Source organism: Hemibagrus wyckioides, linkage group LG05, assembly GCF_019097595.1.
Source record: "Hemibagrus wyckioides isolate EC202008001 linkage group LG05, SWU_Hwy_1.0, whole genome shotgun sequence".
Taxonomy (NCBI): domain Eukaryota; kingdom Metazoa; phylum Chordata; class Actinopteri; order Siluriformes; family Bagridae; genus Hemibagrus; species Hemibagrus wyckioides.
Window position 1 is genome coordinate 9,968,455 of NC_080714.1, and position 14,684 is coordinate 9,983,138.

The window sequence follows — 14,684 nt, forward strand, 5'->3', positions numbered from 1 at the left end:
AATAATGTCGTGCGACAAAAAACGCACAGATTTTCATGATGTACAGTTGTTTGGTATCAGTAAATAGCATTTCAAACTGAATTTCTAAACAAATTTATAATTTTGTATGTCTTTTTGTGTCATTTGTACTTCGATTGAATAGTATATGCTCACATTTCTTCTTCAAAGATAAATTATCCACCTTGTCCATGATCATTACACCCACATGCACCTCGCTACAGATGTGTTACAGATGTTTTTCAGAGGTCAAATCGAATTTAGAGATTTAACACGCAGATATCCCATCATTGGTCCGCTTGGATCTACAGTCTGTGCTAGAAATCAGCCGGAGCCTTATTTCATCATACCTACGTGTGTATTTTCCGTATGAACACTCGATCCGCTAATACAGCAAATGATATGACGTGCATGAAATTTTTAGAAATCTTTTTAAAATCCAGCTTAAATGTTACATCACCATTGATAATGACATTGATCGATAGGACGAGATTGGATTGAAGTCGGCCATCGTTTTGTTTGTTTCATGAACTGCAGCTTCTTGAGTTTTCTCCAGTCTTTCACCGTAAGTCCTCTGTGACAGAGTCTCTGTATCCGTTTCTCTGTAGTTTAAATGGAATTTGTGTGTGTGTGTGTGTCTGTGTGTGTATTTCTCTGTGTCACAGATGAATGATGCCATGGGTTATGAGCTGCCATGGGTCTACTTCGTCAGTCTGGTCATCTTTGGTTCCTTCTTCGTCCTCAATCTCGTTTTGGGTGTTCTTAGTGGGTGAGAGACCTTTCAGTAATTTGAAGCCTTTGACTTGTTTATACTGGCTAGTGTGTGTGTGATTCTATGTCTATATGCTCATGCATGCAATTATCCAGACAACCAATCATATGGCAGCAGCACAGTCATGTAGATGCATGTTGAGAACTTGTTCAGAATCTAGAAGAAAAATGTGATTTCAGTGATTTTTAAAAAAAAAGGTGTATGGTGCAGCCTGAGATTCCTGCACTTGGCTTAAAGGAGTAGAACATGATATGCTCGTTTGATGTTGTAGCCCATCCACATGAAGGTTTGCCATATTGTGCTTTCAGAGTTGCTTTTCTGTTCGCTACGGATATAAAAAGTGGTTATGTAAGCTACTGTAGCCTTCATGCCAGGTACAAACCTGTCTGTTTTCCTCTGACCTTTTCATCAAGCTGAGGTTTCATCAACTTGAACTGCCACTTGCTGCATGTTTTTTTTTTCCCCCCATTCTATGTAAACTAAACACAGACCCACTATGCAGTAAAATATAGTGAAAATCCAGAAAGAAAAAACAAAAAACATCTCAGCTCTTGATGCATGATTTTATACATTTAGCTGCTGCTACATGATCAACTTTTTGGATAATTACATGAATGTGCCTTGGTACGTGTTCCTAATAAATTGGCTGGCGAGTCTGTGTTTTTTTTTTATATATATATACACAAATGTTGCGGTGTATGATTGTAAGTTTAGTGATAAAACCAATAAAGTATATATTTTGTTTGTGTGTGGGAACACAGAGAGTTCTCTAAGGAGCGTGAGAAAGCTAAGGCACGTGGAGATTTCCAGAAGTTGCGAGAGAAGCAGCAGCTGGAGGAGGACCTGAAAGGCTACCTGGACTGGATCACTCAGGCTGAGGATATTGACCCAGAAAATGATGAGGATGGAGACCAAGAGGGAAAACGCAACCGTGAGTCCATACACACACACACACACACACACACACAGCCTCATGTACCCATAACCTCCATACAATTTACCAGAATTATACAGAATTTAAAGAATAACTCGAACATTTGGGTCCTTGCATTCACACAGACCTTTAAGCAGCTGTGTGTCCAGCTTAGAAATGTGATTGCTGTGATGGAGATCATTTAGCACATTGTCAGTTTTTTTTAGTGCCAGATATATATTAGTCCTGGCAATGCACTAGCATTAATAACACACTGGAATTAAAGAGCAGAGAGGCTGTTTCTTTTCTTTTCTTTTTTTTTTATTGCCAAGCTGCCGTGATTAACCTGAATTTTTTTTTTGCACAAAAAGAAACATTACATAATCCTGCCAGGATTTATAAGATTTATAAGATTTATAGAATATTGAGCTGATCATTTCTGAAAGAAAACATGTTGTTCATTCATTAGTATTTAATGCTTTGCATGATGTTAAGCAGCGTAATGCACAAGGTAGCCCACAACCACCAAACATAATCTTCATGTAGCAGTGTCAGGCTTTATCTCTCTCTCTCTCTCTCTCTCTCTCTCATATATTAGATTCTTAATCCTTTTTTTTAACCATCAATCCTGTCACTTTTCATTCACCAAGTCATTCCAGCCCATCCTTCCAGTCGTGCCATTCATTTTTCATTTGAAACTTTAAAAGGAATTCTCTTGCAGTACCGGGAAAATCTACTTCTGATTTAATCTGTTTCCGCTTGGTTTATTATGGACTGCTATCAGGGCAGAGAGAGAAAATTTGATTCCAGTCCTGTAAAGGAAAGCAGCGGTGTGACAGGATGAGAGAGAATAATCCCAATCCTCTTTATGTAAGCACAGGGTGACGCCATGCACAAAAGCCCACAAGTACAACATCACTGATTTTGGTTCCTTCTTTCTCTCTGCTTTATCATAAAATATCTACGCTTCATGCCGAAGGGTTTTATACATACACCTAGGCTAAAGATATTCATTCTCAGATTTTCAAAACTCCACACATTTCGGATTATTGTATATATATATATTTTTTTTAGCATGTAAAATAGGCGCTTCATTTTTGGTGAAAACAGTTAATTAAAGGCAGATTTATTTCAGCTTTAATTCACTGTATTAGTATTAGCTTTAATTCACTGTATTAGAATTTTTTTGATTTTTTATATACACCACACTGTGTCTGGAAAATTCCAGAAATTTGTTGTGATGACTTCAGAAGCTTCTGCTTGAGCAATTGTCATAATTAGGAGTTAATGGGTGTTGTTGCATTTAGAATAGAATAGGAGCCTTTATATGTCACATTTGACATTATTGCACAATGAAATTCTTTCTTCACATATCCCAGCTTTGGAAGTTGGTGTCAGAACACCAAGGTTAGCCATGATGCAGCTCCCCTGGAGTACTGAAGGTTAAGGGCCTTGCTCTAAGGCTCCAACGGGGGCAGCTTGGCAGTGCTGGGACTTGAACCCTGATCAACAACCCAGAGCCTTAACCACTTGAGCTACTACTGCCCACATTCCGTTTGATGCCATGGAAAATCCATGGAACATGGAAAAGTTTAACTAAACTTTGGTCCAAAAGGTTTACCTGAACCTCAGCAACAAAGGAACCGGTGAAGGAGTAACCAATATCAAGGGAATCCTTCATTGCCAGTGCATGTAGGCTGTTGTGCAAGGGAAAAGCCCTTTACAGGTGTTTACAGGTGATCACCAGCCTGTTTGGAGATTGGTGGCCATGATAATCAGCACAGTGTATAGAAGAAAAAGGCTGAGGCTTTTAATTGGAACAAAATAGATGGCATCATGAGGAAGGAGGATTATCTAGAACACATCAGCCAGAAAGATAAAACCCAGAGCAGGACAGTGCTCCTTAGCATACTTTCAAAAGAGGACAAAGTGAAAATATTTAAGTGGCCATCAAATACAAAGCCCTGACCTGAATCCCACAGACATTTTTTTGACTACACTAAAAAAAATCATGAAAGAGCAAGGAAGCTGAGCTGAAGTGCACCAGAAGAAATGAGACAAAATGCTAGTGAGATTTTGCTTGAAGCTTGTAGGCAGTTCAGAAGGCAGAATATCAGTTCAAGCAATTTATAGGCGATGCCACTAAGTATTAACAAAGTATAAACACTCTGAAATCTGATGTAGTAAATGTTGTTGTCCTCCGGCTGCTCCTTGTTCGGGGTCGTCACAGTGGATCATCCGATCCCCAGATTTTGATTTGGCACAGGTTTTACGCCGGATGCCCTTCCTGACGCAACCCTCCCATTTTATTCGGGCTTGGGACCGGCACTGAGAGTTAACTCTTTAGTGACTGGGTTGCTTCCCTGCCCGAAATCGAAGGAAGTGAGAGCACAGGATCCTGCTGCTGTACCACCAGGGGTGAAATCTGAATCATAATCATAAATGAAAGCTTAAATAAATCTGTCTCATAGCTATTATTTGGAAATAAATGTTAATGGAATAAATAGATAGTCTCATTGATTTAACAAAAGTAATGTGTGGAGATGGAATGTTTTACACCTACGTTACTTTGCGTAAACATGTGAACTCAACTGTACATTCTGTGCTAGTTATTCAGGCAGAGGGGGATCAGAGCATGTATGACTGATCAAATATAACAAGACCAAACGTAGGTGATTTAAACACTTTTAAATAAGTAGAGATCATTATGTATCCACTCCTGCTAAACTCTAGTGCTATGGGTTCCTCTGTGTGATTATACATTACATGAATAAACACATAAAATATACTACGTAGGTTATAAATAATTAGTAGTGGGTGATTTCAGTATATATCAGGGTATTCAGTGATGTCCTTTTTATATCATCTGGATGCTGTTTACAGACATATTCGGCTGTTCTTTGGCTCCGCACTATGAAATTTGCCCCGTAATCTGTTTAAGCCTGTTCTGTTTAGAAATGTGAAAGGCAAACATGCGAGTCGATCACAACACAGAGTTTTCCTTTTTTTCTAATCACACACTCTTTATATACACTCCCTAAAATATTCATAAAAAGCACAGTTGTAGATTTGTTATTAGGGAGGGAAGAGCAGAAGTTTGACTGAAATAGATGAGATCGACTGTCATTTCACCCACTACTACACTTAATCATATCAGACATCTACTGTAATGTATCCGTGTTGTCAAGACTTTGGCTCTGACTTGGGTTCCATACGTATTAATGGAATAAATCTCCACAAGTTACACGTGTATGTGTGCATGTTTGCATCTTTCGAGTGTTGCTCTCTGTTTCTCTCTCTCTCTCTCTCTCTCTCTCTCTCTCTCTCTCTCTCTCTCTCGGCCATGTGATTGCGCCAACGTTTGCTGTGTCCCTTTAAGCTTCACACTAGTAAATGTCATAATATGGCTCAGGAGCATCCTAGTGTTGAAATGTAGTCGCTGCTCTTAACAGAGGCCTGTTTTGCTTTTGTCTATCACTTTTCTTCTCTCTCTCTCTCTCTCTCTCTCTCTGTAAATCACCCAAAGGATCTTTTTTTTTTTTCCCTCCCTGAAATTTCAGCCCCTTTCTTCTGCATTTCTCTTTCTGCTCTGAAGTGCTTGGTGTGTTTAACCAGTAGATGCTGATAGCGGCATTTCTTTCCGCTCTTCTGTCTCTGTGTCTCCCCCCACTGCCTGCATGCATGAACTGCGTGTAAACTGAAAAAGGGGTGACGATGGCCGATCTCACCCAGGAGAAGAAGGCAGGGAAGTCGGGCTGGTTCAGTCAGTCCACAGAGACTCAGGGTAAATCCTGCCAACTGAGTTTGTTTGTGTGTGTATGTGACACAGAGAAACAGAGGTGGATTTCATTAAAAAATAATAATCATAATAAATGGAATTTCTTAGCGTAATTACTCAACATGGTCGGCACTAATAGTGTGTGCCATCTAGACCATATGCTGCTCTCTGGCAGATTGCTGTTTGGTCTTTTCGTCTTAGTTTTGGAAAATTACAGCTATTCGTCTTAGCTTTATGACAGGGCTCACGTTATAGTGCTGTCATCACTGTTTACCTTATATGGATATTTATTACTACTTAATATTTTGGATGGAAATGCTTGTCTTTGTGCTCCTTTTCTGTAATACTGAAGTATGAAGGGTGGCCCATATCGTAGTGTGATTTTGCGCGTGTGTGTGTTCTTCTCTACAGCGAGTATGCCAACTAGTGAGACTGAGTCTGTTAACACAGACAGTCCAAACGGAGATGACGACAAGATCTGCTGTTGTGGACCCGTCTGGTGAGAATTAACGACCTTTTAGAAACGGTTTAGATCAAATATCGTGTCTTGCAGTATGCCCACTTCATTGTGTCTTTCTTTTTCTTTTTAAACATTTATATGAAATGTACATGCACTCTTTTTTGTTTACTCCAAACATGAAAATTGATAATAATAATAATAATAATAATAAAAAATATGGCATTTTTACATTAATATAAATTTACTGTTCCTAAAAGGTAGTTTTGATATAAAGATGATACTTACACACTATACACTTTTTGCAAAGCCTAAATTCATGAATGATCATAACTCTGCTTATTATTCTTTGGAAGTTCGTTGTAAAATGTTCTCGTACACACTTTTATAAACTCTACACTATAAAGGTGCCTCATAAAGGTCTAATACTGTGCAATAAATAATTCCTTGATAACTTATAACCGTGTTGTAATACAAATGACATAATGCTATATAGCGTAGTGCATTATGTCTGTAACTACAGTAAGAATGACAGGGAATGATTATAGGACTAATGTAACATTTTATGAATAATTCCTAAAATATTATTAATATTTAAAATGTCAGCACTGAATGCATCAGGCATCTAGCAAAGTAAACATCAGGCAAAGTGAACATTACTAAATTATTTCACATAAATAAAACATGTTTAAGAGAAACAATTTCAGAATAATTACAAGAACACACACACACACACACACACACATACACATACATATTTAGCACCTCCATAACTAGGTGCTACATACACAGTTATCCATTTAGCCAGTCACGTGGCATATCATGTATAGACAGATTTAGGTTTTCTTTTATTGGAAAAAGAGATTTACAATTGTTTGTTCTGTGAAAGAATTAAAATGTATAGTGCTTTGGAAATACAGTGTGCATTGGTATTGGCTGATGCTGAAGGTGTCAAATTGGGATTGAAGAAAAATGAAACCATGGTATCGTGCTCTCTCTATTGTTACATTACAAATCACTTAATTTCAACTTAATGACAAAACCCTTACAGAAAAAAATATAAAGAATTGTTTACAAAAACAAAAAAAAACCTTACAGACAAAATAAAAAGAATTGTTTACAAAAACAAAACAAAAAAACCCATACAGAAAAAAATATAAAGAACTGTTTACAAAAACAAAACAAAAAAAACCTTACAGACAAAATAAAAAGAATTGTTTACAAAAACAAAACAAAAAAACCCATACAGAAAAAAATATAAAGAACTGTTTACAAAAACAAAACAAAAAAAACCTTACAGACAAAATAAAAAGAATTGTTTACAAAAACAAAACAAAAAAACCCTTACAGAAAAAAATATAAAGAACTGTTTACAAAAACAAAACAAAAAAACCCTTACAGACAAAATATAAAGAATTGTTTACAAAAATAAAAAAAAAACCTTACAGACAAAATAAAAAGAATTGTTTACAAAAACAAAACAAAAAAACCCTTACAGAAAAAAATATAAAGAACTGTTTACAAAAACAAAACAAAAAAACCCTTACAGACAAAAATAAAGAATTGTTTACAAAAAAAAAACCCTTACAGACAAAATAAAAAGAATTATTTTCAAAAACAAAAAAAACCCTTACAGACAAAATAAAAATAATTGTTTATAAAAACAATAACAAAACATACAGACAGAAACAACTGTTTACTAAAAACAAAAACAGGCAAAATAAAAAACATTTGTTCACAAAAACAGAAAATAGAGACAAAATAAAAACAATTGTTTATAAAAACATATACAGACAAAATAAAAAAAGAAATACAAAAAATAATACAAACAAAAAACAAATATTCACAAAAATTAAATGAAAAACAATTGTTTACAAAACACATACAAACCAAGTAAAAACAATTGTTGACAAAAACAAAAAATGCATGCAAAATAAAAATAAATGTTACTAGATATATATATATATAAACAATAGTTCACAAAAAAACCCCAATACAACACATACAGACAAAATAAAAACAACCGTTCACAAAAAACACTACATAAAGACACTGTCAGATGAAGACGAATGCAACTGCAGGGAGTTTTATGACAGAAAACACAAAACAGAAGGAGCTAACTTTAAACAAAAGCCATAAACATACAGACTATATCTACAGAGCTAACATTAAGGACAGATTACAGCATTAAAAAAGGAAACAAGAAAATATCTACAAAATACAGTAAAACATTACAAAATACAGCATATAGCATTATAATGAATAGTGACACTTGCATAACAACATGATTAAAAGTTATCAGGGAATTAGATATAGTGCATTATTAAGTGTTTTAGGAGTCTTCATTATTTAAGCTCATAAAGAATGCTTAAAAGTAATCACGCTTTAAAAGATTTATGAATCCGGGCTTCATGGAAAATGTTTTTCTTTCCTTCATAATGATATTGTCTTCATTTCAATAAGTATCAAAGCTTTGAGTTGTGCTGTAAGTCAGTGCCCTTTAATAAAGTGCATTTTAAAGTGTGTTGTAATAACCGCATTATTATGATGTCACTCTTTCAGTCAAAAAATTACTAAGTCAAAGTTCAGGTCAGTAAACAAGTAAGTGTTTTTTTATGCTGTGATCAACATCAGCCTTGCATGCCTCATCTTCATTTCCTTTAAAAAAAAAAAAAATCACATCTTCTGCATGCCGGTGTTTGTGTAGTTTTACACTTTGTGTTCTTCAAAGATATATGACCATGTGTACTGTATATATCGTGCACCTTTACTTCATTCAATTACACTTGACCACCAATGGTACTCCTGAGTGCACACACAGATCTACAGCATCAGTCCACTCTCATTTTCAACCCATTGTGAAATGTGGCATGACTTGTATCCCTATTATAAAGAAAATGTGGAGCTGACTCCTCCGTCCTTCTCTAGCCGTAGCTGGCGACGCTGGAACAGGTTCTATCGCAGGAAGTGCAGAGCGGCGGTGAAATCTACCGCTTTCTACTGGCTGGTGATTGTCCTGGTGTTCCTGAACACACTCACCATATCCTCTGAACACTACAACCAGCCTGTTTGGATCACTGAAGTACAAGGTACACAAATGCACATGCACAGCTACATTTGTTTAACCTCAGCATACCAATTTTTTTCAGATTTGCCAATGGGTCAAGACTTTATAACAATACAGTGTGGGATTCATAAAAGATGAATGAAATGTCTGTGGAAAGAAAATGTCTATGAAATAGGAAGCACGTGTTTTTATTATTATTATTATTATTGCAGGAATTTTTTTCTAGCAAGAGCTTCTTTTATTACTCACCACTTCCAGTGTGATATTAATGAAAAATCCAGTGTATTGCAGTAAAGACGATGATGGTCAGACTTTAAGCACAGCTAAAATGTTATGGCAGAGAATAGGCTCGGGAAGCTGATCTGTTTGAGCAGAGTGTACAGATGAGGAGGTGAGATCGCTGGACAGAATAAAGAACTAAAGCTCCGCCGCATCGCTCTCTTTAGATAATGTGGTGAGGGTTAAATCTCACTGCACCACTATCAGCAGGTAGTCAAACAGCATTGTGGGTAATTCCAAAAACTTCCCACATGGATGTGATTTGAAGATTATATATCATGTTGTTTATAAAGAAAGTGGATTTTATCTGTAAGCTCAGTTCCTGAGCTAAGCTGTCATGAAGATAAGAGTAGTCGTCTGTTCATCCATTAATAATTTAACTTAACTAATTTAAATGATAAAACTACACAATTTGTCTGCAGATGTAGCCAACAAGGTGCTGCTGGCCATGTTCACCTGCGAGATGCTGATTAAGATGTACAGCCTGGGCCTGCAGGCGTATTTCGTGTCTCTGTTCAACCGCTTCGACTGTTTCGTGGTGTGCGGCGGCATCGTGGAGACCATCCTCGTAGAGCTGGAGATCATGTCACCTCTCGGCATCTCCGTGTTCCGCTGCGTCCGGCTGCTCCGCATCTTTAAAGTCACCCGGTGAGTGACAGGCAGGGCTTTATTCAATAAATTTATCAGGGCCTCAGACTATGTTGTCCAAACTTACACCCCTCAGTCTCATCATTCATACTACTCCTGTTAGTTTCCCTGCTGTGCTAAATAATTCATAGTACTTAATGAATGGTATGCATTTGAAATAACTGTATAAAAGTTTTTATTTTTTTAATTCACTTTCATTTAATTTAAAAATTGTATGAAATTGTATTTTTAAATAAATTGCAGATATTTTATTTACATAGTTTAAGAAAAAAATACAGTTGAACAGTTGAAAGAAATTGTAATTTAATTATTTATTAAAAGTTAATGTAAAATAATGCAGTTAATTTTAAATTGATTACAAATATTTCCCTTAAATACAAAATTTCCTCATTTACTTTTCCCTTTATTTTTCTTCTTCTTTTTCTTTTTATTTAATTTTTATTTTATTTTTGTATATAAAATATTTCATATATTAAGGTCTGTATTTACAGACTTTACAAACATCATTTTTCAGCACTTTTTAATGAACATATCACTTTTTAATAATAGTCTTTTTTCATCAAATCATGATCAACAATAAAATCTGTGAGTGTTAGTTATATTATACACACACATATATATATATATATATATATATACACTACTCACAAAAAGTTAAGGATATTTGGCTTTTGGGTGAAATTTATGGAAAATGTAAAAAGTTCATGCTACAGTGATATTATATCATGAAAGTAGGGCATTTAAGTAGAAGCATGCAATGGTGATTTCCTCATCTCAAACAATTTATTGAAACAAAAGCCAACAACAGTGGTGGGTATACCACAACAAAAAATGTCAGTGTCTCAATAATTTGTCATGTGCCCTTGACCATCAATTATAGCTTGACAACAACGTCTCATGCTGTTCACGAGTCGACTTATTGTCTGCTGAGGCATGGCATTCCACTCTTCTTGAAGGGCGGCCCTCAGGTCATTGAGGTTCTGGGGTGCAGGGTTACGAGTCCTGGAGAAAGTGCAGGCCACTCCATTTGAGGTACCCCAGCCTCCAGCAGCCGTTCCCTAATGATGCGACCTCGATGAGCTGGAGCATTGTCGTCCATGAAGATGAAATTAGGCCTGTGTTGTTCATGCAGGGGCACAATGACTGGATTAATGATGTTATTCAGGTAGTATTGGCTTGTCACTGTACCATTCACATGATGTAGGGCAGTTCTGTATTGAGTAGCACACCTGCCCAGACTGTAACACCACCACAACAGTGGCTGATGCATAGCGCTCTCCTTGACATTTCCAACATCGTTGGCGGCCATCATTTCTGCTCAATGTGAATCGACTTTCATCAGAGAAGAGCACTGAGGCCTACTGGTCCCTCGTCCAGCGTAAATGCTCCCTGGCCCATGCAAGACGATGATGCCTGTGCCTGGTGGTGTGGTCAGGTACCCTTGCAGGTCTTCTAGCACACAGACCACACTGATCTAAACGGTTTCGAATGGTCTGACGTGACACTTGGGTGCCTCTCACCTCCCTTAAATGTGCCTTTCATCATCCGGTTCCGCAGGGCACTGTTCACAATGAAGCAGTCATCAACGTGGGATGTGCCCAAAGGATGTCCACTTCTATGCTTTTCTGTGACTCTTCCAGTCTCTCTGTATCTCTGTCGCAACCTGCTGATGACACTCTGTGACACTCTAAGCTCAGTGGCCACTTCCCTCTGAGAACATCCTGTTTGAAGCCTCACAATGGCGAGGTACTGTTGATCAATTGTTAGGTGTGGTCTTGGTCTCATGATGTCAAAATGTGAACAGCATGGTGACGAGGACTGTTTAAATACCAATTCTAATTGATCCAGAAAATGTATCGGTCGATTTATGGATCAAACACCAGTTTTTTGAATTTTTCCATTAATCATCTTGTTAGAGAACAGCAAGTTATGCAAAAAGTACTGAAACACTGAACAGTTGGACATGTGCATTCAAAAGTGTAGAGAAGGTCAAATTAAGTTCACCTGTAAAGGTTATAGTGCATTTGAAGTGCATCCAGAAATTTCACCCGAAAGCCGAATATCCTTAACTTTCTTTGAGTAGTGTATATAATCCGTCTTCTAAATTTCCTCTTTGCTGTTTGTCCTCCTTCAGGCACTGGGCATCTCTGAGTAACTTAGTTGCCTCTCTGCTGAACTCCATGAAGTCCATTGCCTCCTTGTTACTGCTGCTCTTCCTCTTCATCATCATCTTCAGTCTGCTGGGCATGCAGCTTTTTGGTGGCAAATTCAACTTTGATGAAACAGTGACTAAAAGGAGCACCTTTGACAACTTCCCTCAGGCCTTGCTCACTGTCTTTCAGGTGTGTGTGTGTGTGTGTTAGTGATGCTAACTTGCAGCTGAATGCCTGACGGATCTGTGACTTGCTTTCCTTACATGTTTTATTAGCATATGCATCATGAAACAGCCCCTTTTATCTACGATTCATTCTCTATACTAACACACTAGTGTACTTTTTTTAACCCACTGGTTTGCTCATCTGTCTAATCATTGGTGAATTTTTGATGCAAGACAGGTACAGTATGTCCTGTAATTAAAGCACGATTCTGGAAAGATACACTGCTGTTAGATGGCAAAAACATAACTAAGAATTACAATTAAAAATATAAAATGTTTTAGACAGACAGGCCTAGCAGAAGAATTAAGACATAATTACAGAGAATTAGCTCAGAAAACTAATTTAGTTGAGCTGGACAGAATAAAGCACTAAAGCTCAGTTGCATCAATCTCTTTAGGTAGAATAATGAGAACAGGAATATGGGACAGTTTTGACCTTGTTTAGGACATTTGGCAGGTGAGGAAACCTGCAGCTTTAAGACAAAAACTTAACAAAAACTTTGTTACTAAGGTTAAGGTTACAGCTAGATTTATGTTTCTTTTAATTATCTACATTCATAGTTTTCTTAGTTGAAGAATCCTCACAAGCATGCTAAGTCTAACCTGTGTGTGGTCTCAGATCCTGACAGGTGAGGACTGGAACGCAGTGATGTATGATGGGATCATGGCATACGGAGGGCCTTCCTCTTCAGGCATGATGGTGTGCATCTACTTCATCATCCTTTTCATCTGTGGAAACTGTATCCTTTCTTCAGTGAGGTCCACCAACAAGAAGAAAATATTGTCTTCTATCTAAAGGCACAGTGTAATATATATAATATTTAAAAGTCGGTCGGTATGATGCCGAAGTTGATTATTTTCCACTAACAGTACAGCCCTGAAGTGTTTCATTCCTCTTGTCCCCCAATTTTACAATGCTGACTAATTAAAGAATGCCATATGTTTTAATTCACTTTATGTTTACATTTAATGTTGTTTGCTTAGTCATCTTTCTTATTTTTTCTTTTTTTAGTTAATAAAACAAACAAAAAAAATGCATCTTTTTGTTTCCGCGAGAAACTGCAAAGCTCTCTGTTCTGAAGATGTTCAGCTTTATCCTCTGACCTTTAAGAAAGTGCTGATACTGGAGAATCCTTCCAAAAATGCTTAATAAACAACACCGTTACTGTCACCATAGCAACAATAAAATATGGTTTTTAATCCGTTTATGTGAGCATTGGACATGAGTAGTTGTTAGTATAGAAACAATGGCATTAGCACTAATGTGATCCATAGAAACCCTGAAACTCTGTCTGAGCTTCCGTTCTAGAAAATTAATTTGCATTCAAGATAAGAAAACAATGATTGTTCCATATCATAACTTAACCTTACATTAAATGACGTCATAGGACGAAGAATAAAAATATGTTTTAAGAGAAGCTTTGAAAGTGAGTAAACCTTAGGTGAATGAGGAGAACTTTAGCAATAGGACCAACTGCACAAAAGGCCTCCATCACCACTGTGTCTTGGTATGACAACAAGGGATAGATAGTAGAAGCTGGTCATGAGAGCTTAGCATTCTGGTAGGAGAGAGTAAGAGTGGAGAAGTCCAATAATGTAATGTGGAAGAAAGACCAGAAACAGCTTTGTATACATAAATAAGGATTTTTAAATCAATTCTGGCCGCAATAGAAAGCCATTCAGGAGAAATATGACCCCTCTTTTTGGTCCCTAGACGCTGTATTTTGCTTTGCGCGTTAGGTAAGGCAGTTTGAGGAATGCCTGTATACAGAGAATGAAAGTAGTCCATCCGTGTTGTAATCACGGTTTCCAGGTCTTTTACTAAGAAAAACTGTAAATGTAAGAAGCCTCCCTTAATAAATAAATCACTAAATTGTTTATCAGACATGAATTTTTCAGTATGAGGATGTATAACGATATTCATTGTGGTATTAATGGACTTTTTTTTTTTTTTTTGGAACTAACTAAGCACTTTTCCTGGAACACACTTAGTGATTCATGTATTTTTACTCGTAGAATTTTTTATTGAATGTGTTTATGATTCTTGACTGTTCTGATAAGACATCCTACTGAATGTATTCTTGGCCATTGCCGTGGACAACTTGGCTGATGCTGAGAGCCTGAACTCGGCACAGAAAGAGCAAGAGGAGGAGAACAGGAGGAAGAAAAGAGCCAGGTATCTGTATTCACTGTAGTCAATCTCTGATTGGATTTTGTTTTTTGATGCTTATCCAGCTGACTATGAATAAAATATTATAATGACAATACGTCTGGAAACCAAAAAGTATTTGAGTATTGCATATGACTTTTCATGACCTTCTTTTATCCCTCTGAAATGTTTAAGTCTATCTGTAATTATCTTGTCACGAGAGATATCAGTTTTGTGACATACGTTC

General features: G+C 36.8%; 1 protein-coding gene across 11 annotated transcripts in view; it reads left to right on the forward strand.

The window, feature by feature from the left end:
• cacna1db (calcium channel, voltage-dependent, L type, alpha 1D subunit, b) overlaps nt 1-14,684 on the forward strand; it is a 137,771-nt gene that overhangs the window by 84,094 nt on the left and 38,993 nt on the right. For 4 of the 11 annotated variants that reach the window (XM_058389583.1, XM_058389585.1, XM_058389586.1 and 1 more), the window contains 10 exons: nt 663-766; nt 1,531-1,700; nt 5,389-5,466; nt 5,872-5,959; nt 8,480-8,518; nt 8,846-9,006; nt 9,686-9,911; nt 12,046-12,253; nt 12,908-13,028; nt 14,350-14,464. In XM_058389583.1, the coding sequence (XP_058245566.1) occupies nt 663-766; nt 1,531-1,700; nt 5,389-5,466; nt 5,872-5,959; nt 8,480-8,518; nt 8,846-9,006; nt 9,686-9,911; nt 12,046-12,253; nt 12,908-13,028; nt 14,350-14,464 (1,310 nt within the window). The remainder of the gene's footprint in view (nt 1-662; nt 767-1,530; nt 1,701-5,388; nt 5,467-5,871; nt 5,960-8,479; nt 8,519-8,845; nt 9,007-9,685; nt 9,912-12,045; nt 12,254-12,907; nt 13,029-14,349; nt 14,465-14,684) is intronic. The other 7 variants (XM_058389593.1, XM_058389588.1, XM_058389592.1 and 4 more) reach the window with 3 other exon arrangements.